Raw genomic sequence first — 24,617 nt, forward strand, 5'->3', positions numbered from 1 at the left:
AATCGAAAATTATTACTTTAGTAAAAGCAATAATATAAAATAAGAATTATTAAAAATAAAATAAAGATAAACGCTCGCCATGGCAGCAGGCCAAATTAGTTGCGGTGCTCCCAATGGCCAGTCCGGGCCTGACAGTGATCATAAATTATAAATCTTTAATAAAAACCCGTTTTTACTTGTGTTTAAATTCAAACCACACATGATTAAACCTGATTGGTTCCAGAGCCGTTGAACGACTCTGATTGGTTCTCATAATAATGAGCTCTCCTCAGAGATGATCAGATATGCTGTGCGTTTGTGCGTGTTGCTTGAATGCGATAAAACAAATCTAAATTTAAACCAAGCGGCAACCTCCCGCGATCTCTCTTGAAGCCAATACGGAAGTAATGTAAACTGCAATTCCTCAACTGGCCACTAGGGACAGGCTCCAGAAGGGAGCAGAATCTCATTGAGCCCCATGTTAAAATTCTCAACTTCAAGGAAGAAAAAAACATGTTTACAGCCTGGTCCAAATTGTGGTTTTGGCTTATAAGGCTAATTTTGATCTTCATGACAACTCTGAGGGGGGTGAATTTTTTTATAACTCATTCGTTTACGTTATATAAAGCCTTAAGGTTCTGCATAATTAAGGGCGTGGTTACAAGTGGATAGCCATTTATCCGCTGTCTGTAGTTATTGCGTCACCTCAGCTCCGCGCACATCCCGCCTTTTTGCCCATTTTCTGTTATCCGGGAGTGACACGCGATGACTCGCTCACAAGATGGCAACGCCCAGCTCGGCCATACTTTAAGCTTCAGAACGGCTTATCAGAATCCTATGGGTGACGTCACGGACACTACGTCCATATTTTTTTACAGTCTATGATTTAAACACGATCGTGTCTCTTCAGAGGACTTGGAGGAAACCATGTGATTCATATGGATTACTGTGGCGATGTTTTTTAGTTGTTGTTGTTTTTTGCAACAAGCTTTTTGAAAGTTTTCTTCAGGCAAGTTGTCTTTCATCGGAGAGTAACGTACATCTCTCATTATTTTTTTTGACTCCAGGTAAGATTTGTATTTACTTAACGTTACTTTTTGTGCCAGTTGTATTTTCTAACACAGAATGTAATTGTAACAGCACTTCTCTTTTGTTTTCAGCTTACGTTAACACTACATTCAATCTGACCATCAGAACCAAGCTTTTCAAATCTACATTTAATCGAAGCAGACACGAAGAGATGAAGATACTGCCCACAGAAGTTACTGGTAAGGTTTAGTTGCTTTTTGCATAAATAGCTCACTGTTCAGTGTTTTCCTAGGCTGCTATGCATTTGCTAGCTAACAGTGATAACAGTTATCATGATACCGACACCAGCTAATGTTAGATATCTGCAACTTCAGCACTGGGTGATCATAATATATAAGGTCCCTTTGTAAAGACTTTGATGAATCTGTTTAAAAGTGATGTGGTGACATTTTTCTGTCTTAAAACAACTATAAAATGCATCGGCAGAAAGCATAATTAAGTCATTTTAACATGTAAGTTACAAGATTACATTAACATTCTTTTTATTTGCAAAATGTAGTTGTTTATTTCTGATTTCCGGAGAAATGTGACTTCATTGTATTGAGAATAAGGATATAGGTCATGGTGCGGCTTGCTGTCACGTGACAAATTGGGCGGTGCTTGGGCCCGTCCACCATTTTGGGATCTGACGCTATCGGTTGCCAGGGGCAACACTGTAAGAGCGATAGAGAGATCGGAGCTGGAAAGACGGCTCGAGGAATTATCACGTTGTTTAAACTGAGAAATTTTAGCATGGAAAATAAAAATAAATGGTTAACTACAGGGAGAAACTGCTACCAGCGCCAGGCAGAGGTATTTAGAGGAGCTGGATGATATCAAAAACGTCAATCGATACGAGCAGCCTGCCGCAGAATGGAACTAACGTTAGACGCTTTAACTTACTACCTTACACGTTCCTGAAATGTTTCTATATATTTTTGTGCATTCTGAATAATAAATAAATATATCTCCCCACTATCCTACAACAGTCTAGTGCTCGTCCTCTCATTAACAGTGTTTTTCTCATACTGACCATATTTTATACCTGATGACAAGTTTACATTTCTAAATGAATTTAACTAATAAAAAGGAACGCTTGTGCGCTGGTGCTTTTAGTCCAGTCTTAAGTAGACTAAATGCTCAGTACGTACATGTGACCTTAGAGGAAAATGACAGTCAACTAGCTATAGGCCTAAGTTACTTTGAATATGAAGCGTTTTGGCATTAACATGTAAATTACATAGAAAAAAATTATTGACAATGAAAAATGACAGAATAGTTTTCAAAATGTTTAATACAAATAAATAAAGGATAGTGTTCATCAGATGTCAACACACTCCAGCATCGTGGCACTAGTAAGACGATGACTGACACCCTGTGGTGAAATAATGGCGTATGTTTACCAGCAGCTGCTTTCTCAGATCGGCTGGGGTGGATTAAAACTTCATGTTCCATTGAGTTTGGAAAATGATGTACATGGTAATCATCAGAATATCTCTTCTCCAGTCTCTGTCCGAATCCAATACCTGGCGGACCATCCTCCCAAAATGGCGGAAGGGGGCGGGGCGCGGTGTCCGGACGACGACATCTCATTCTCAATAGAGGTAAATGCAGAGCTCTCAAGTCTCACGCTTTGGGCGTGAGACACGCATTTCAACACGCTCACACACGCCACACCATGTATTTCTCACGCAGAGAAATCGCCAGGGTAACACACACTAAGTTGCGCGCTATTAGAGGAGTCAAGCGAGTTCCCCGTAGAGTTCTGACGGCTCTGCCACGCACCAGTTAATCTAATAAAATATATACAGATACCGAACAGCCAATCGTAAAATAGATTTGCTGTATCTGGGTAAGATATAGATATTCCCTCCACAAGACCGTTTACGTTCTGTGATTCACGCCACGGCCTCGTTCATTGAATCAAATGCTCGCTGAAGTAACTTACCGTTAGTTGGCAACTACAAGCCCCGATGACAGACGCAGAGACACAAAGATAACGGTGTTAAGTTAAGTTTCTAACAGCACTTTGTGTTTTCTGTTCTTAATCCCTCAACAAAACTTAAAGGAAGCATTTGTCTCAATCATGATTTGCATGAAATGTATTTTGCTGTCATGTACGTTATTGCGCTCTCACTCAGTGAACATCTGTGCTCTTCTGCACTCGTGAATGCGGTGATGGACAGCTGTCCTCATCGACTGGTGTTTGGGTGTGATTTTATGTTTAACTCACTTTCATTAATTAATGTATTAAAAGTAACTCCATTTTGTAAGATCATTTTCATCTAAGTAATTCCAAACATCACGAGGCAGACGACATTAGTGATCAAATACAGTCGGGTTATTAACACGCTCCACAGCACCACCCAGTGGATTTAGTTATAACTGCGAGATTTAGAGGATTTATAATGGATTCACTGCTTTTACGGCCAGCGAAGCAATATAGTAAAATTTCAATATTATATTCATTTTTTGAATATTAATTACAGATCGAATATATTCGCGCTCACCCCTATTTATGGAAGCTGAAGTGTAGCGATATAAAATTTGCAATGCAATATGTAAAATGGCAATGCATTTCAGTATTTAAATTTACATTTTCCATACCATGTGTGCAACATTTGGAACAAAATGATAATTCAAATTGAAAAATATAATTTACATTTGCCTACACTAGTTTTAACATATAATTTAAACATAAATTGTATATTGTAATACTTTATATAAGTTGCAAAATTAAAATGTATTACAGAAATAATTAGATGTGTTTAACATGTTCAAGCTAAAATTGTAGAAAAATGATCATTTAAATGTTATTTTTCTAAATTGCATTTAAACTCCCATTTAAGATTATATATCCCGCAATGAATGTCTCAAAATTCACTGTGGAATTGAAAATGCAAAACTCCATCTGGCCTAGGGCAACCAAAGAGCTAGAGCCGGCCCTGCCGCTGTCATAAAGAGAGGAAAAAATACAACCATACTGATATAGCAAACAATAATCATAGGCAGCTTGTCTAAGATTATTTGAGAGTAAAATAATCTCTGTTGTAAACCACAGCTCACTTCAGCGCGACCGTGCTCATGTTAAGGTGCCACCAACCTCTGGGCTGAAGGCCTCAAAAACCTGCTACCAACACCAATAAACAACACTAACCATTCTCTCTCTCTCTCTCTCTCTCTCTCTCTCTCTCTCTCTCTCTCTCTCTCTCTCTCTCTCTCTCTCTCTCTCTCTCTCTCTCTCTCTCTCTCTCTCTCTCTCTCTCTCTCTCTCACACACTCACACACACTAATTAAATGCATTTTTTTTTTATTTGTACGAATTTGTGTCATTTTTCATTTCAGACCCCAGTACCCAGCCAAACCCTGTTGCTGCTGCCATGGCCGAAATCTCACTCTGAACTTGAGAGCCCTGCCCCAAGTTTAAGTTTGTTCCCGATCACAATAGAAATTACATTCAGGCTACGTCTACACTAATCCGGATAAATTTAAAAACATCTAAAGATGAGTTTTCGTCTAAAAACGCTCCGCGTCCACACTATCATTTTCAATCATTTTCCAAAAAATGTTAATCTACACTGAAATGTCTGAAAACGCTTTATTCCCTGTACTGCGCATCAGCAAATCCAAGACGCTTCGACTTCCGTCATTTCCGCTACTCGTTTATTTATTCTTTGAAATTTTGCGGCAATGTCGAGAGTTTTTTTAACAGTATGTACAAACTGACATTATTATTTAACAAGGCTGTCAAAACAGAAAACATACAAAACAACTGCTGTACAATGTCGTTCACCATCTTGGCTGAATTGGTCATATGACTGCATCACATGGCTAAAAATGCGTCATCGTATTTAAAAGCCTCCGTTTTCACAGAGTCCACACTACGACGCGAAGACGGCGTTTTCAAATTTATCCGCTTTGGAGAGCGTTTTCAAAACGAGACGTTTTCATTGACTTAAAACGCTGTCTCAGTGTGGACGGAGAGAAAAATATACGTTTTCAAATTAAAGCGTATTAGTGTGGACATGGCCTCAATGAAGACAATTTAAACACTAAAGATTTTATAAAGAAATTATAGACTACTGGATGTTTTATGTGAACGAAATCAATGATATTCAAATGGCAGACACTCCTCAACATGTTTCCATCCGGACCACGAGACACAACGATAGCACCATTTTCCAGTTTCTAGTTGAAGTGAGGGAAGCGTCAAAACAGCGGTGCGGATAACACCACATACGATCGTTTGTGGTAATGATATTTCAGCGCTATATCCTCTAGTAGTTTTATCTAAAGCCAAACGCACTTTATTCAAGCCCTTTCAGCTCCGTGCGCGTTCTCTCTTTTTCCAGACGCATGCCACATTAGCGGAGCTTAAATCTCAAACGCAACCTCTCAATGTCATCGTCCATCGCAATATTTCACTGTAAACATCGTCTGATTCCAGTTTGGTAGACATTGCCCAACACTATCATGTAAACAACCCCTATATCTGTCCTAACCAGCCACAATGACCGACAGGACAAAGAAACATCATCTAAATTTGTCACAGTGAATAAAGTTCAAGACCAGCAGTTTCAAATGTGAGTTTCACATCAACTCAAAGATTGAGTTCTTGTATATTATTCTTTGTTGACACGTTTATGAAGGAAAGTAGAAGGATTCGAACTGTTCTCGTCTAAGAAGCTGAAGAAGAGGCTGATTTAACTTGTTCTTTGTTGTTGTAAACCAACTAGATATTCTTATAATGTGTTTAGAAAACAGATATAAGATTGTCTGTCATGTAGCTTTGCAACTGTCCTTCTTGAGATGCTTTGCTATCCTGTTAGTCAATAGATCGATGTCGTTTGTATCCACTTTTACTTTGTGTATTTGCTTCACCAAGTATTAAACTTTTGCTGTCCATTTTTATTGTTTGCTGATTCTCTTAGCATAAATAATAAATTTATAATTTAGCTTGAATCTAAAAGCAATATTATGAAGATTGCTTTTGTGGCTTTCTGTGTTTTAAATTTCTCCATAAAGCTTTTAAATAAAATGCCTAATAAAATATATTTCACCACACACACGACTGAGTTTGAATGAAATGTCTGTCTACATCAGTTTTACCCTTATTTTTGTTTGTGTATGCTGATATGTTTTGCTGTTTTATACAGTATTTGGTGTGTTTTTGATAATTACCGGTTATTTCGCCCCGCGGTGATGACGTCTTTACTATCGCATTTCTTAAATGCGGAGTCATTTCTGAAAGGTTTTCATCGGGTTTGCCGCTGTTAACTAAAACTGTTATTTTTAAAGGTGGTGGTATGATTTTTTTTTCTTCTCATACAAAACGGTAAGATGTTAACAATCTAATTACTTTATGTAGTTATTAGGAAAATAACTGTAGAGTCATATGGACAGATTAAGTAGTGTCTGTCTTTATATTACTGCTATTTTTCTGTATCATTTGAGTGAAATAATAATAGCAATATTACAGCACTTATATTCTGTTTCTAGCAGGAAATTCTGTGAGTATTGATAGAATATGTCATAATTTTTGTCAGAGAAGCTGCAAAGCCTCTATTTTATGTCAGTAGATCCTGTTTTCACCTCATTCATGATGCCAATGTCTTCAGATCTATACATTGCCACATTAAGCTCATTTTATTGGTGTCAACAGCCTTAAGAAAGCGCCATGATCAGCTATCTACAAGATAAAGTTAAGTTTCATAACAGCATTTATTTCATTTCATTCTTGCAAATGTGTCATTTTTTAAGTTATTTTCTTGTTTTTTTAGTCTTACATTATATTTGGTATATGTTAATTATTGTGCTTGTCTTATAAATATTTGCCTATATATTAATTATAGGTAAGATTTGCAGGAAAAAGTGTGTGGATGAAATTCTTAGAAATAAAAAGAGGTAGAATTTGTGAATTCATATAAATTTATTTAGTTATAATTAAACTGTGTATTAATTAAAATAATTAAACAAATTACTTGATTTTGTCAGATCTGCTCCTCCCACTGCAATTCACCAATAAATGCTGGAATATTCCCATCAGCCTACAAGTGAAGACGAGCATCAGACCATCAGGAAGAGCTGAAATATGCAAAGACGGAGTTTATTGAAGGACAGTGAGAACACAAGAGATCCAGAACACACACACACTGAAGAACAAAGAGGTTGGTGTTTATTCCTGATCTTCATTCATGAGGCTGAAGAACAGTAAGGATAGAAAGCAGGTCATCAGATTTGGTCTTTGTAGTAGGGAAAGTCTCAAAGAGAGAGTTCATCTGAACATGACAATTCCCTTAACTTACTCACCCTTCTGTTCCAAACCTGCATGAGTTTCTTTCGTCTGTTGAACACACAGGATATTTTGAAAAATGTTGGTAACCCGTTTATGGTAGCCATCGAGTTCAACAGAATTTTTCCCCTACTATGGCAGTCAATGGCTTCTGTCAACTGTTTGCTTACCAACAATCTTCATAATATCTTAATTAATTTTTAACAGAAGAAAGGAACGCATAAGGGTTGGAACAAGGTTTGAGAAACTTGAATATCTAAAGGTCAAAATAAGTATTATCTGATATGTTCTCTGATTATCTGGTTCACAATTATGTTTCCAACAATTTGGACAGTTTTTTTATACATTTACAAGCCTGCACTGTAAAAAATTCTGCTGTGATTTTACAGTAAATTACTGGCTACTAATTGCATTACTTTCACAGTAATTTACAGTAATTTTTTTAATGTAAATTACAGTAAAATGACAGTTGTATACAGTGATTCCACAGTTAAGGGTATCACATTATTACTGTTATTTCACAGTAGATAACTGTATAAATACAGTTATCAGCTGTAAATTGTACAGTCATTTATTTTTCAGCTGTAAAAATTTATGCAGCTAGTAGCCAGTAATTAACTGTAAACTTACAATTAAATACAGTAATGCAATATGACAGACTAGTAGTAAAAAAAGAAAGATCAAACAATACTTTCCACAGTTTATTTATTTTTACAATTGGTACAACAATATCAAACAAACATGTTGCATTAAAATGTTAGGACTTCATGCCAAAGTCTAACTTAACTGGCACTATATAAATGTGCACAGGTGTCAGGTAATGGGTAAGGACCCAAGAAACAACAATGTTTATTCATTTACATAACCACAAGCCAGAAAGCTTGGAAAAATTATTTATAAATTCTGGCAAACCCAGAAGGATGAGGCAGATTAAAGGGTTAGTTCACCCAAAAATGAAAAATCTCATTGTCATTAATTACTTACCCTAATCTTCTTTGACACCCGTAAGACCTCCGTTCATCTTCACACACAGATGATATTAGTGTTGAAATCTGATGGCTCAGAAAGGCCTTCTTTGACACCAATGTAATTTCCTCTCTCAAGACCCATAAAGGCACTAAAGACGTCGTTACAAAGCCCATCTCACTACAGCGGCTCTACAGTCATTGATGAAGAGACCAGAATAGTTTTTATGCGCAAAAAACTAAATAACGACTTATATAGTGATGGGCCGATTTCAAAACAAAGTTTCGAACTGTTATTTCGTTTTTTTGGCGCAAAAAACTATTCTGGTCTCTTCATCAATGATTGTAGAGCCGCTGTAGTGAGATGGGCTTTGTAAAGACGTCTTTAGTGCCTTTATGGGTCTTGAGAGAGGAAATGACATTGGTGTCAAAGAAGGCCTTTCTGAGCCATCGGATATCAACACTAATATCCTCATCTGTGTCTGAAGATGAACGGAGGTCTAACGGGTGTCCAACCACATGAGGCTAATTACTGACAGAATTTTTATTTTTCGGTGAACTAACCCTTTACGTGTGACAGTGGGCTGGAGCCGGCAATGAGAAATCAGTCCAATAAACACAGCCAGAGGGAAAATCCAAAACCATAGCCAGGTAGAAGTCAAGGTCTCAACCAGAAGGGCAGTCCAACATATTCAGTGGCGATATGGCAGGTGAAAATGGAGAGAGCCAACAATGAAAAAAAAAGAAGAAAATAAAACCAATCGAAAACAGCAGGGCAGAACAGAAACAATTAGTAGCAACACGAGCCTCAACACACAGGTTTCATGCGAGTACATACACAACACAAAATCTGCTTATGTTGCCATCCATTCAAAATCAACAAGTTTTCGCAGCAGAGAACAAACTTGCTGATTGATGCCTCCCTGCTTCTTTTTGGATTTAGATCCTGTATCAGGGTTGATGCCCAGGAAGCACCTAAAACAAGAAAAAAAGTTTTCAAAGTCTGAGAAAACGTAGGGACCATTTTGAGCAAAATTAATACAAATAGACACCCAGGGTTCTTGCAGGTTTCAGTAAGTTAAATTTAAGACCAACACAACGCATTACTAAAGGCATTATAAATGATATCAGAAAACTCTCAAACATTCTATTTTTATTGATTCAGTTATAGAAACATTAAATAAACTCAAAAACTGATATCAAAATACTTATGACAGATGACAGAACTTGGCATCCATATTCCCAACACAAAACTAGTACAGACAACCTAACGTGTAAGGAAAAGTGTAAGGAGTAAAAATGCATGAAGCAGTCGGGTAAAGAAAACTAAAAGGTTTTGTTTCTGAACGGAAGTAAAAGTTTTAAGACTTTGGTAAATTAAATTTAAGACCTAGGATGAAAATCTGGGCGTTTTTAAGACTTTTTAAGGCCTTAAATTTAACTTTCTGAATTTTAGACTTTTTAAGACTTTTTAAGACCCCGCGGGAACCCTGGACACCAAAGACAATTCCGCTTTTGTACAGCGCTCCTCTTGTAAACAGGAACTTGATTACATGACACGTGACTAGGGTTGGGCATCGAGAACCGGTTCCAACTTGGAACCGTTTAAAAAATAACGATTCCATTGGAATCGTTTAGAAAATTTGTTTTCGGTTCCGATCATCGGTTCCAAATGCGCAAGTTTTGGTTACCATGGCCACCTGATTTACGGTGCTTGTGCGCCTGCTTGTTCTTTTAGCCATGGAAGCCCGGTAAACGGCGCTCTGAAGTATGGATTTATTTCACTTTTAAAAAGCCTGGGTCGGCACAGTGCAACTAGTGTTGTCAAAAATATCGATACCGAAATATCTGAAAAGACGATAGCCTGCTCAGTTTCTACAGTATCGATCCCCTGCGCCCTCCTCTCCTCTCTGACCGACAGCGAGTTGACGCGCAGCCGCATATTTTCACTCAGCCCGGTTAACCCTCTGAACACGACGGACTCGCGTTCTGCTGGACTTTTCCTCACGACAGCGTGTAAGTGTTAGTGTGTGATCGGTCTGAATTTCGCGCGGGATTGCACATAATTCTACGAATCCCTCAGATTTCAAGCTCACATCTGAAGCGCACACACACACATACCGTAATAAAGCCCCCTCTGACATACAAGTGCAAATATTTGCTTCTTTTTCCATCTTATTATTGGTCAAATACAATCAACCAAATTCTCAGTGCACATTTTGAAGAGTATTCATGTAAACACAGTCGTAAACAATTCAGGAAGAAATGAAGGATGAGTAACAGGAACAGTGTTCAGGATCCATGAGTGCGGCAGTTCTTAAAGGGACAGCGGTCATTTGTTATTCAAAGCCAAACTACAAAAAGACAAACGATCACACTGCTCTTGACTGATCAACGTGTGTAACTTTAATGGTTTTATATGAAACTATTTAATTTTTTGCAAAAAACATTATCCAATGTTATTTTAAATTTAATTAGCCACTTTGCATTTTTTTATTCAGTTTCTTACCTGAATGTTAGACCTACCTGAAAAAATAAAGCAGTCTATTTCATTTATATATTTTATATTTTATTTATTTTTTGTAATATATTTTTTTGTTCTTATTTAATTACTGTTTAGTCATCTTTTTTTAATTCAATTTACCATTCGAAATCAAGCTTTCTTGTGCTGTGTGTAAGCTATTGCAACACAATTACCCCGTTGTAAAAAATACATAGAGTTAACAAATATTTGTCAGAGAATTTTAATAGTAATTGATCAATGTTTATATAGGAGAAAAAGCTTAAATACTTTATCATATAAAGTGATCTCTTCAGAAGAACTTTTTGATTGCCTAGACTTTCAAAAGACAGACAAAAAAATAATTATATAAAAAATGTCTAATTGACGGTATATGCAGCGTTTTTCCCCCCTGTGGTATTGAAAATAGCATTGAATATCGATGTGACATGTTTTGACTCCACCCCTCAAAGAATCGGAATCGAGAATCGAAAAGAACCGGAATCGAAAGTAAGAATCGGAATCAGAATCGTTCAAATCAAAACGATGCCCAACCCTACACGTGACTAAGCGCACATCACAGAGCGAGGGCAGATGTGAGCATTTGCAGTTAAAAACTACACAAGTATTGCTTTGTTATTGTAAATGTTTCAATTCAGAAGACTTTTATTTGTTGCGTGGATTATTTTGATGCAGCCTAAATATATATTTTGGACCGTCAAAATATGGACTACAATCTCTTTCATTCACTTTACCTGGAGGCCTGAAATAAAATCCTAAAAATCTTAAATTCTGTTCTGATGAAGAAAAGAAACTCAGCAAACTGAGCCAGTACAGTGGAAAAGCGCAACAACAGACTGTATGATCCACACAGAGATCTCATCTCACCTAGAGTCAGTCTCACAGCTCTTACAGGTTGTTGGCCTTGTTTGTTTCGTTGCTTCTATTGCTCTACCCTTTTTTGTAAGTCGCCTTGGATAAAAGCGTCTGCTAAATGATTAAATGTAAATGTAAAATGTAAATGTCTCGGATTACATGGAGATAGAAACAACTAAGACAGACTACATCCATAAAAGATCTTGCCACAGTTAGTGTCTCTCAATTTTTTGAGAAGGTGAGATCAGACCTCAGTGAAGACCATATCAAACAGGTCTTAATCCCAAATGAAACAATGAAATGAGATAAATACCTTTGAATAAATTCAAGGGTGCATGCAGACTCTTCTGGATATTGAAGATTAAAACAGTAGTAACTGGAAAACATCGAAGCAATACCAGTGATAACGTCTGTGTGTGGCCCCATGACAACTTGTCCTTCGATGGACAGCATCCATGCAGTAGGCTTAATCATATCACCTGAAATAAACAAAAGCACCAAACATTATGTAGAACCTGTAATACCTGTACTCACAAAACAAGAGGAACAAATGGTGAAGCCTTTTAATGTTGTACAAACATGCATTGTTATAAAAAATAAAAAGTTTTCACCTGAAAATGAATCTTTGCTGATAATTAACTTACCCTCAGCCCATACAAGACTCCAGTCATCAAGAAGTCTTTTGAACCGAAACCATTGATCATTTTTAAAAACAAAACAACACTTAAATTCGTATTAACTGCAAATCTACACTTCTGTCCAGCGTGCGAGGTACTCGTTAGAGGTATTGCACAACATATTGTACAAGGAGACTTGGTAAAAAATTATGCGTGACGTCATCACATAGGCATAGTCATCCAGGATAAACACATGAAGGTGTAATTTTGAAAAATAATAATATAAATCTACAGCAAAGAACATTCAACTTCTGTACAGTGCTCCTGTTTTAATTGTGATTTTAGCTACTTGATGTCAGGCGTGACTTTTGCCACCGCAAGTTGTGCAAAACCTTCTCATGAACGAGCACTGCACAGCTGGATGAAAATTAAGATTTGTAGTTAAAATTATATACGAATAGTTTTGTTTTAAAAAAATTATCAATCGTTTGAGTTCAGACTTTTATTTGTCGACTGGAGTCGTAAGGAATATTTTAATGCATTTTGGACCGTCAAAAATCTCTTTAAATGTTAAAGGTGGAGGCCTGAAATTAAAAAAAATTTGATGAAAAAAGAAACTCAGAAATTTTGGATGACCTGTGGAGGAGTAAATTAGAGCAAATTTAGATTTTTGGGTGAACTATTCCTTTAACAAGACGTACCTCACTGCCAATAGAATTCCTAGACAATATAATGCAGAGGTCTTCAACCCTGCTCCTGGGGACCCGCTGTGCTAAAGCAGGTTGGAAATAAACTTTGCACTACCTCAGGAGCAGGGTTGAAGACCTCTGTATTAAAGGAACAGTCCACCGTTTTTAGAAATAGAGCTTATTCAACCTCTTTCCTACATTTAGATATGTGGGCAAATGCATTTTTGTCTCAGTGCATGCATTGTTTTAGTTTGGCAGGGTCGCCGCTAGCTTAGCTTAGCATAATGAATGGAATCCTATGTTGTCAGCTAGCATGTCTCGAGTAAAAGTGATATAAAAAAAAAACACCTAATTACTTGAGGCCTTCGTATTCACGAGTACAAATATTGATGCAGATTATAGGCGATTTCCAAGGCAGATATTGACTTGGGACTATATTATGGGGATGCACAGATAAAGTACTGCTACTTGGGCGCAGAGATATCACACAACACATCGCGATCGCTCAACAGCCGGAGGATGAGAGGTGTGATATCTCTGCGTCCAAGTAGCAGTGCTTCGTCTGTGGATCCCCATAATATAGTCCCAAATCAATATCTTCCTAGGAAATCGCCTAGTCTTAATCTGTACCGCTATTTGTACTCGTTGTGAATATGCAAGGCCACAAGATGTAATTAGGTTTTTTTAAAAGTTTTTTTATCACTTTTACTCGGGACATGCAAGCTGACAACATAGGATTCCATTCATTATGCTAAGCTAAGCTAGCGGCGACCCTGCCAAACTAAAACCGCACACGATTTGGCAAAGGCTGCAGTTATGATTAAAATTATATCCATGAAAATTAAAACAGAAAAAATGAAATTTGTGCAAAAATCAAACAGATTTTATAAGGCTTTAAGTTAGGCTTTACCTTGGACAATCAGGCGAGGTGTGTTCGGCAATCCTTTGGTCATCCTTTGGATGTCGGCGGCTGTGGCAGATGGCTGTAAAGTAAGTTTTTACAGAAAATGTTGTATAGATGCAATGGGGTGCAAAGTAAACTGCCTTTGACTTATATTCAACAAGAACTTTACTGAATGTACTTTAAAAGAAAACTTTGCCAATAGCTGAATAAGTGTTTGCAAAACGGAACTTACATCAGCTTCAAGCATGATGGCATCTTGTGATTCTTTAAAGTATGTCCTTAGGAGCTGGAGAACACACATGGCCTTGTCTGAAGCTTCAACGTCATAACTAGCCAGGACTTCAGCAATCCCTGGATAACGGCTGAGTCCCTGGCAGAACTTAACAATTGTGCTGCCTTTACTGTGGATGGCCTCTCTAAGCTTGCTGATGATTGAGACATCTGTGAGCAGCTTAAAGTGTGCGTAAAGGCATCTTCGTGAACACAGGAAGGGCCATTCTTCTATGACTTTCTCAATGGGTGGCGCAGGTACCTGATTGAGGTACCTACGTTGCAGTATATAAGTCTTCTCCATTAATGGCTCAGCTCTTTCTGCCCCTTCAAAGCCATCCTGTGAAAACATGCTGTGCAGGTGCATTTTCATCTCACCCAATGTAGCCTCGGTCTCGCCACTGGGTAGATCGGAAGGAGCCCATCTCACGCATCCATACTGATCCACTGGGCCTCTTGCCGTTGCCCCTCCTCCACTGCAAGCCTTCCTCACCCTCCGTCGTCGTGCAAGAGTGTTGTTTCTATTTTTGTACTCAACCCTTGTTTTAATTTGTTGAAGAAGGGACTGGCAGCCATCTCCAATAATGTCTCCTGTTTTGCCTATATCTGCAAAACATTTAGGAAACTCTCTAATGATGCCCCGAACTATACTGTGGCATGTTGCTCTAGTAGGGTTAGGATCTTGTTCTAAGATCTGTTCTACCACTGCTTGCACTATGTTTTTTCTGTCTACTGGGAGCGGCCTTGACTGATTTGACAAATATTTTTGAACAGATGAAGGCATCTGTTCCCAGTTTACTCTGAAGTCCACATGCCATGGCCTTCCAATATGTGGTACAAAGCTTTCAGTGCATGAGGAGTGTGAGGGTGGACTGCATGCGCTTCCCAAAGGGTTATGAGATGAAGAGGGAGTGGGGACAGCCTCTAAGTTTAACTGAATTACTGGAAGAAAAAGACAAGAATTACATCTTTCATAAAGTTGTCATAGATTAAATTCTAAAGTAATCATATAACTACATTTTAAACCCTCATTGTAGTCAGCTTGTTTGTTCCATTGTGATCATGTAGATTTACCTTCATTTTTAAAGGCAGCCAACAATTTTCTGGTCTGTATTGGACGCAAGTATTTTTCAATGTCTTTTTCTTCGACCAGCTTAAGGTCTTCCTTGTTTTCGACTCCCAGCTCCTCCAGAACTTCCAACAGACATGCCACTGTTTCATCTGAGAGGCTTGGTAAAATTGAGATCACTAAATCCTTAATGCCTTGATCCATTTTCTGAAACAAAAAAGGTAAAGTTGTCTGTTTAGCTCAAATGAATCTGTGACATATTGCTCAATAAACCTCTGGAAAAGCATGATGAAGAGCAATTAGTAGCAAGTCAAACTTCTCATAAGTTGGAAGAGGATAGTAGTCAAGCAAATGTTCTTGGTTAACACAAAGATAATCATCTTGAGCTACTCCTAATTCACAATAGACGCCAATGTCTCTCAACTTAGCAAAGGTATGTTTCTCTATAACAAAGTACACAGACTCATGTACAACAACCACCAGAATAATCCTTCCAGCATAAAGTTCACCATCATGATTTTCAAGCAAAACAAACATCCCCTTTCTGTACAATGTGCCTTTCACTGTGATTTCATTACATGCCACCGTAGACTGTGAATCAAAATTGTAACTGGCTACTGCCTCTCTAATCCTGTCACTGTAATCATCAACATAGAATTCTACACCCTTTTGTATCTGTACAACTGGAGGGAACATGCTGCCTGCACCTAGGTAAGCTTGCAGAAGTTGGTGTCTCTCTGCAAGAGTTTTGCAAAGATTTTTAAAATTGTGCAGTTTTCTGGCACACTTTTTAAAATAGCTGTGCTTGCTTTCGAATCTCAAAGTCCAGAGGCGAATTAGTGGCCCAAAGTGGTGTATAAGGTCAGGGTAATGACACATGTAATGATGCTTAGGTCGTAAGGGATTATCAAGGAAAAGCTTTTGCCTGGTGCAAATGTATTCTTCGATTAAAACTTTGAGATATGCAACCTGCCCTGTTGTTACCGCTGGTGCACAGACAAGCTCCACTATCTCTCTCAGTTGCAAAATCAGTTGCCATACCTCATTTCTACATGGATCTTTAATCCTGTCACCAATCAAGAGAGGTAGCAACCTAAGAAAACACCAATTCTCAACAGCATTTCCACTTAGCCGCTCACTTCCAGGGGAGAGGTCTCCTGGTTTGTCATATGCATCACTTCCTTTGTATTTGAACTGATTTTTGCACCGATTCAATTGCAAGTATGTAAAATGCTTCTCCTCAACTAAACGACCAACAAACAAAGCAAGGTCATAAGAAACAACACCCTCAAATAGATCGTGCCCTAGACATGGTGGAAGCCCAGGCTGGCAAACATGGAAATGTGCAAGCTCGTTAAAAGGAGAGTCCCCTTTGATACCAAATACAGATCCAACAGCAGCACAGTCTAGATCTTGCACATGACTTTTATATGACTGCACAGTTCTTGCAGTACCACACAGGTTTGGCTCATTCACAAATGTGGTTCTGTTTATCTCACAATATCGGCAGAAATAATCTGCACGACTGAAGTTTTCCAAAAAACCCCCTATGCAATGGGATCCCAAATTATCTCCTGAAATGGCAACAAGAGTCCCTTTCACAATTTTACCATTGGGCATTGAAATACCCGTTTCCTCTAGAAATTTAAGATCCTTAATCAATGGCTCAAAAACTTTGTCTATACCAAAGTATTTGAAGTCAAGTTCCCTACAAAGAAGCACAAGTTGCATGTGATCTGTAGTGGATCTATTGTGTGGCAAAATATCAGTCAGAGTACAGTAGACTGCTAAAACCTTGTGTTTTTTCTTCCCTGAACCAAGAGGGTTTACAACCTCAAAGGCATCCTGATATAAAATGAGGCCAAGAGAATCAGAAGCTGTGTTCATTAAAACATTACTCTTAAATCCCTCACCATCCTTAACATCACGTAAAACGTTTTTAGTTAGTTGGTGGTTGAGAACGTGTGTAAGCATGTTGTTCTTGCATAGATGTGCTTTTGAACAGTGCAGCCAATGTTTCCTTTATAGGTATATACTGGGCAAAACGCTCTTTGCCATTTTCATCATTGCCTAAAAACAATGGCACAGGTTCAACATAGTCAAAATGACTTTTAAAAACAGACTTTCTTTTATGGTCTGTATTCAACAGCTCCCTGTTATAAAGCCTCAGCAGATCACCCCTATTCATTTCCTCAATGATGTTGCTAACAATAGCTTCTGAAATTTCGAGTGCCTTCAGTTTCTCACTCAGGATCTTAAGTGCATGTGACAGACCAATTTCATGGGCATTCTGAAAGTCCTCAATTATTTGTGTTATTGTACTTGCTGGTAACAACAATTTTGCCTGCAATTTCAAGTACAGAAGTGTAATATTTTGCAGGAACAATGTTTCATTGACAGCAAATGGCTCTTCACATTCAAATATTTCTTCATCAGGTGTCTCTAAACAAGATTGATTAGAAATGCATAACTCCTCAGTTGGAGCAGATACAGTTGCCAAAGAATCAAGATCTTCAACATGTTTGTGTTTCCTTGAAATATGAGCTGCTAAACTAGACTCGACTGTAAAGCTAGAACTACACTCTCTGAATGGGCATTTAATTTCGAGTCCTTCTCTTATGTGTGATTTTAAATGCTTAATGAGGGAAGTTAAGCTGTTACACACAATTTCGCAAGCTTGAGCCACACACTTGAAAGGAGTGTCAAATTGCTTGCTAAGAGATGGGCCCGATCCTCTATGATCTCTATACATATGTGCTTTCAGAACGCTATCTTTATGGTACATGCGAGTACATTGAGAAATGCCACACTGATATCTGTAATTTGGAGTATTACTGTGGAGCTTTGTGTGCTGGATAAACTGGACAACAGTTTCAGACACATGCTCACACTGACTGAATTTACAGTGAAACATAGCAAACTGAGAGGGTGAGGAAAAAAAGAATAAATAGAAAGATACCAAAGAAAAAGGGTATAGTAAAACTTTACATTAAGTTGCAGGCGTTAAAGGCGTTACAGAAAATGGTAAAAAATATCTCAGAAATTATGTTCACAGAATTAATCAAAATGGATATTGAACAACTGAGTTGTATCACATATTATATGGGGATAAGGTTGTTGTTTTTAAAACACAAATAATAAAAGTAAAAAAATTGAATAATAGTTAATTTGATCTATGAGGTGCAAGTTACAGTCAAGCAAATTATAGTAGTCTTTGAATTGAAGTTCACAGGAATTACTCAAAATGGATGCAGAACTGATGTTTTGTTCTTCCAGATAAGAAAGTCGGCGGGGAGAGTATTTTTTATATAGATTTTTTACACGCAAATAACTAATGTACGACAGAAATAACAAATTTTACCTCTGAAGCAACTTAAGTAAAGTTAGTCAACAAGGTAAACAATATCTCTGCAAATTTTCTCGTGTGCTGCGTAGTCAGTTCACAGGAATCATGCAAAATGGATGACGGTGCATGCTGACGAGCTACACTCAAGCCATCCCGCTCATTCCGCGATATAGTGATGAGAATTACGATAAATCAAAGATTTTGTAACTTATTTCGTTCACCAATTTTTTTTCAAATATTTATTCACCTCTCTCTTAGTACTTTATAAATGTATATTTCATGAAAAAAGCAAACTGAAAGGGTGAGGAAAACAGAATAAAAAAAGAAAGATACCAAAGAAAAAGGAGGCTATAGTAAATGTAATAAGTTAGCCTATATTTGAAGTGACATTACAGAAAATGGTGAATATCTCAGAAATGATCTTATCGTGGCGTGCGTCGTCTTTGAATCGAAATTCACAGGAATTAATGGATGACCCTGCTTTTTTCCAGATAACGTTAGCTATACGATCGACGGGGAGAATAAACACATTTTTAAAACTCAAATAATAAAAGTACACAGACGGAATAGTCCATTTTATCTATGAAGTGCAAGTTAGTCAATATCTCATAAATTATCTTTTCCTGGCGTGCGCCATAGTCTTTGAATTGAAGTTCACCGGAATCAAAATGATGAACAACTGAGTTTTTTTCTTCTTCCAAATACGAAAGTCGGCGGGGAGAATATTTTTTTTAATATATTTTTAAACACAAATAACAGAAATACTAAATTTTACCTCTGAAGCAAAGTTAGTCAACAAGGTTAACAATATCTCAGCAATTGTTCTCGTGTGCTGCGTAGTCAGTTCACAGGAATAATAATGCAAAATGGATGACGGTGCATGCTGTCAAGCTAACTTACTCAAGACATCCCGCTCATTCCGCGATAGCCCTGAACTACTGATGAGAATTACGATTCATCAAAGATTTTGTATTTCGTTCACCAAAAAATGTTTTTAATATTTATTCACCTCTCTCAAGACTTTATAAATTTATATTTCATGAAAAAAGCAAACTGAAAGAGTGAGGAAAACAGAATTAAATAAATAAAAAGATACCAAAGAAAAAGGAGGCTATATTTGAAGTGACAGTACAGAAAATGGTGAATAATATCTCTGGTGAAATTATCTTATCGTGGCGTGCGTCGTCTTTGAATCGAAATTCACAGGAATTAATGGATGACCCTGATTTTTTCCAGATAACGTTAGCTATACGATCGACGAGGAGAATAAACACATTTTAAAAATTCAAATAATAAAAGTAAAAAGACGTAATAATAGTCTTTTACCTATGAAGTGCACGTTACGTTACAGTCGATCTCTCGGAAATTATCTTTTAGTGGCGTGCGTAGTCTTTGAGAAGTTCACAGGAATTAATGGATGATGAAAAACTGAGTGTTTTTTTCTTCCACCGTTCCACGGCAGGGAGAATATCTTTTAATACATTTTTTAAATGCATATAACAAATCTACGACAGAAATACTCAATTTTACCTCTGACGCAAATATCTCAGCAAGTTTTCTCGTGCAATTGTTCTCGTGTGCTGCGTAGTCAGTTCACAGGAATAATGCAAAATGGATGACGGTGCCTGAGGTATACTCAGACATCCCGCTCATTCCGCGATAGCCCTGAGTGATGAGAATTACGATTCATCAAAGATTTTGTATTTCGTTCACCAAAAAATGTTTTCAATATTTATTCACCTCTCTCCTAAGACTTTATAAATTATTTCATGAAACAAAGCATACTGAAAGGGTGAGGAAAACAGAATAAAATAAATAGAAAGATACCAAAGAAAAAGGAGGCTATAGTAAATGTAAAAGTAGCCTATATTTGAAGTGACATTACAGATAGTATCCCAGAAACGATCTTATCGTGGCGTGCGTCGTCTTTAAATCGAAATTCACGGGAAGCAAAATGGATAACCCTAATTTTTTTCTAGATAAGGTAACGTTAACGTTAGCTATACGAAGAAGATCGACGGGGAGAATAAACACATTTTTAAAACTCAAATGATAAAAGTACAAAGACAAGTCTTTTACCTATGAAGTGCAAATTACGTTGCAGTCGATCTCTCGGAAATTATCTTTTCGTGGCACGTGTAAGTTAACGTTTGAATTGAAGTTCACAATTAATCAAATGGATGATGAACGAGTTTTTTTTCTTCAACAGCGGGGAGAATATTTTTTCATACATTTTTTAAAATGCATGTACGACAGAAATACTCAATTTTACCTCTGAAGCAAACAATATCTCAGCAATTTTTCTCGTGCAATTTTCCACGTGTGATGTGATGAGTCAGTTCACAGGAATGCAAAATGGATGACGGTGCATGCTGATCGAGCTACACTCATCAGACATCCCGCTCATTCCGCCCTGAACTAGTGATGAGAATTACCATCCATCATTTTGATTTTGATTTTGTTCACCAAAAAAAAACTTCAAGATTTATTCCCCTCTTTCTAAAAACTTCATAAATTTCGATTTCGTTCACTTAAAAGAATTGCACAAAAAGATTCATTCAAAAAACTATTTGCAAGCTGTAGGACAACTTGGTCACAAAACATAATTCATACCAATGGCTGAAAAAGCACCTTTCTTTAAAATATAGTTTAAACCTTTTCAGCTGCTTTCAGCTTAGGGATTTTCAAACACTATGAAACACTTTATAGCCATGCAGCTTTCTAACACCACATAGCCTAACGTTACATTGATATTCCATAACTGCTTAGAAAGCCATATTTTGTTTTAACTAGGCACATTATATTTACCTCGTAGCCTACCTTAATTCCATCCGATATCGTCAGTGTACTTCCTGCGTCGTCAGCGCTTGCAAACTGAGAGCTGTTGTGAGAAGAGATGGATCAAAGAGAGCATATTAGACTTAAAGTATCGACTTTTCGCTGTTGTAACGTTATAAAATAATTTTAAATAGGCTCAACGATTACAATACTTTTTTTTTTGAAGAGAGAGCAGTTACTTACATGTAAAGTAGCCAGTTACATAAAATAGCCTGAAGATGGCGCCTTCCTTCTCAGCTGAAAACCCTATTTTTACAGTAATTTGCGGTCATATCACTGCAGATATTTAATAGTCAGTGAGCGAATCCACATTACAGTGATATTACAGTAAAACAATCAAAACAGTATTTTACTGTAAAAAAACACAGTTAAATATTGTGAAAGTCTGGAATTTTTTTACAGTGTGCGGTTGCGAGTTATTTTCTTAAAATAACTTTGGTTAAGTGGTGTAGTTTGAGTAAAAACAGTCAGTGTTAAAATTATAGCACTATTGCATGTCTACCTGGCTTGGCTTATCAAATATTTAATAGTTCTTACTATCGGCTAAAACTTCTAGCAGTAAAATTATTAATGTAGAAATGAAATATTTGTTGAGTTTTCGCCAAAGCTCACTTTTTGCTGTAGATCATTAAACTATTACACGGCCTCAGAAGAGTTTTCGTGAGGTGCCTTCATGCACAAACTCTGCCTTACAAATTATTGTCTGAAGGCAGTGAGTCAGCTCCCTTATTCAGAACAGTAACCATTATAAAAATTTCTATTATTCCTAGTGAATTCGTCAATTCTTTCTCGTGAAACCACAAAACAAAATGCACACAAACGTGTCCCTGCTCTTAATATACAATCTTTGAACATCTTGGGAAAAATTCTTCCACCAGACCACTAAGGAATTCGAATGTTAACGGTGGATCTGTGTATTTATTCACTAACGGGAAGAATTTCGAGACTTAAAGTATATTTGACGCAAATTAATGCAAATAGTCAATAGATTATTTCACAGACTTAGAATTTCGTTTACTGTTCTGTTTCTTTATGCTTTATAAAAAAAATGTATTCTCTCCCCCCACCCTTTTATTACTTTACTTACTTATTTATTTATTGTTGTTGATTGTTTTTAATTATGTAGCACTTTGAGATTTTATTAAATATAAAGTGCATTATAAATGTGTGTGTGTGTATATATATATATATATATATATATATATATATATATATATATATATATATATATATATATATATATATATATATATATTATAAGGTATATATATATACATTATAATATATTATTGAATATATATACATTATAAGGGAAGCCGAGCTTCCCTTGCAGTCTTAAAGAAATCGCCACATATATATATATATATATATATATATATATATATATATATATATATATATATATATATATATATATATATATATACACACACACATTTATAATGCACTTTATATTATTTTGAACAAGACTGTATATATATGTGGCGATTTCTTTAAGACTGCAAGGGAAGCTCGGCTTCCCTTATAATGTCACAAAATTAATGGTCAAATATGTACTATTGTATTAACATTTTGTTGACTAAAAATGCGTTAGAAAACGTTCATCTCAAAGACGAGTTCGTTCAGAATCAGTTACATATAGCAGGTCGGCTGACTCGATTTCCTTCTCATACATTCCCGTAGCGTCAGTGCATTTCCCTATTAAAGCCCAGCGTCCATTGACTTCAATGGGGCTGCTTTAAAAGTTTTTTTTCAGCGATTCGAAACTAGACGGTCATTGGATAAACGCTGCGATTATGTCCCGCCCACGGACGCTCAGCGTCTCTGGGGGTGAATGGGGAGTGGGCTGGCCCGGACTCTGAGCTTCTGCGTGATGATTGGAGGGTCTGCATCTCCTTTTGACTGACAGCGATTCTGTATTATAAGGAATCACTGAAGCTATTCGCGCTCAGTCCAATGGCGGATTTCTCAAGCTAAGTCGAAATAAAAACTGCTGCAACCTATTTCTTTGATATTTGCTTGGTGAAATTGCTTGATTTTCATCATACATTTCACACAATTATACACCACATTCCTTGTTTCAGTTTTACAGAGTTTAATATATTTTTTTAGATCATTCATTCCTTCATACATTCCTTCATTCATGTACCGTTAGTAGGCTAGGCTAGCGTTGTGGGTGAAACTGCGCACGATGGCAGACGGTGCTAATATTGTTGACCTGATTTTGGCGAAGCCATTTGAAAGTGTTCCTTACGAGGAAAAACGTAGAATTAAACAGCAGGGCAGATCAACACCTAAGATTGATTTAGTGCAAAAGACAGGGAAAAATAACAGGTCTTTTCAGCTCTCCTGGTATGACAAAGTTAGCTGGCTGACTGGAAGTGCTGTGACAAATAAAAAGTACTGCTGGCCATGCCTCTGGATGAAACCATCTCACGGATGTGTTGTTTGGTCAAAGGTTGGGTTTGGAGATCTGTCTAACTTTGACAGGGCATATAAAAGACATGAAAAGAGCAATGAACATGTGAGTGCATGTGCAAGATTAAGTTGCATGGGCAGGATCAGGGTTGAGCATGCAATAAATGAAGGTGCTCGCATTCAAGTGGCTAAACATAATGAAATAGTCAAACAAAACAGGGCCTTCCTAAACCGCCTTATTGATGTGACATCCTTGCTTGGCCGGCAGGAGCTGTCATTTAGGAGACATGATGAGAGTAGTCAATCATCCAACAAGGGGAATTACAGGGAGTTCACAGAAACATTAGCTAAATATGACTCTAACTAACTTTGATCTCTGCTCCTACAGCCACCGTTTCTGATCAGATCAGAGATGAAATTCAGGATGCTCCCTTTTTTGGATGGCAGGTGGATGAAGCAACTGATATATCCTGCCGTGCCTAACTCTCTGTCATTGTTCGCTATGTGGATAGTGCAGGTAAAATTCAGGAGCGCTTTATTAGATTTTTTGTTTGTGCATTGCTATGCACACCGACTGAATCTGGTGCTGTCACAGGGGGCTAAATGCATGCCTGAGTGCAGATTTTTTTTTGCATCACTCTGGATTTGCCACATTTTTTTCAAAATCCACTAAGAGGACATCTTTTCTGAAGTCTGGAGGCTGTTCAAGGTTGCCCAGAAACGCTCCTACTCGATGGAGTTTCACATCACGGATAGTAAGCACTGTTGCAAACGATTATGATGGCC

General features: G+C 37.2%; 1 protein-coding gene and 1 long non-coding RNA gene across 3 annotated transcripts; one reads left to right on the forward strand and one right to left on the reverse strand.

Moving 5' to 3' along the window:
* The first annotated feature begins 1,110 nt into the window (after positions 1-1,110).
* LOC137039917 (uncharacterized) lies at positions 1,111-5,172 on the forward strand. The gene is made up of 3 exons (XR_010897780.1): positions 1,111-1,247; positions 2,554-2,651; positions 4,393-5,172. It is a non-coding gene; the product is annotated as an uncharacterized lncRNA (long non-coding RNA).
* Positions 5,173-8,885: 3,713 nt separating this feature from the next.
* Positions 8,886-21,448, reverse strand: LOC137039915 (uncharacterized). 2 transcript variants are annotated; one of them, XM_067415223.1, is made up of 6 exons: positions 21,396-21,448; positions 15,235-15,436; positions 14,123-15,102; positions 13,897-13,969; positions 11,994-12,159; positions 8,886-9,279 (listed from the first exon to the last, which is right to left on the reverse strand). In XM_067415223.1, exons 2-6 carry the CDS (start codon positions 15,431-15,433, stop codon positions 9,159-9,161), a joined length of 1,539 nt encoding a protein of 512 aa, XP_067271324.1. In that variant the 5' UTR covers positions 15,434-15,436; positions 21,396-21,448; the 3' UTR covers positions 8,886-9,158. The 2 variants fall into 2 exon arrangements, with proteins under 2 accessions (XP_067271324.1, XP_067271322.1); XM_067415221.1 differs by lacking the exon at positions 21,396-21,448 and adding an exon at positions 20,848-20,977.
* Positions 21,449-24,617: the final 3,169 nt, after the last annotated feature.

This window comes from Pseudorasbora parva, chromosome 14 (assembly GCF_024679245.1).
Source record: "Pseudorasbora parva isolate DD20220531a chromosome 14, ASM2467924v1, whole genome shotgun sequence".
Taxonomy (NCBI): Eukaryota; Metazoa; Chordata; class Actinopteri; order Cypriniformes; family Gobionidae; genus Pseudorasbora; species Pseudorasbora parva.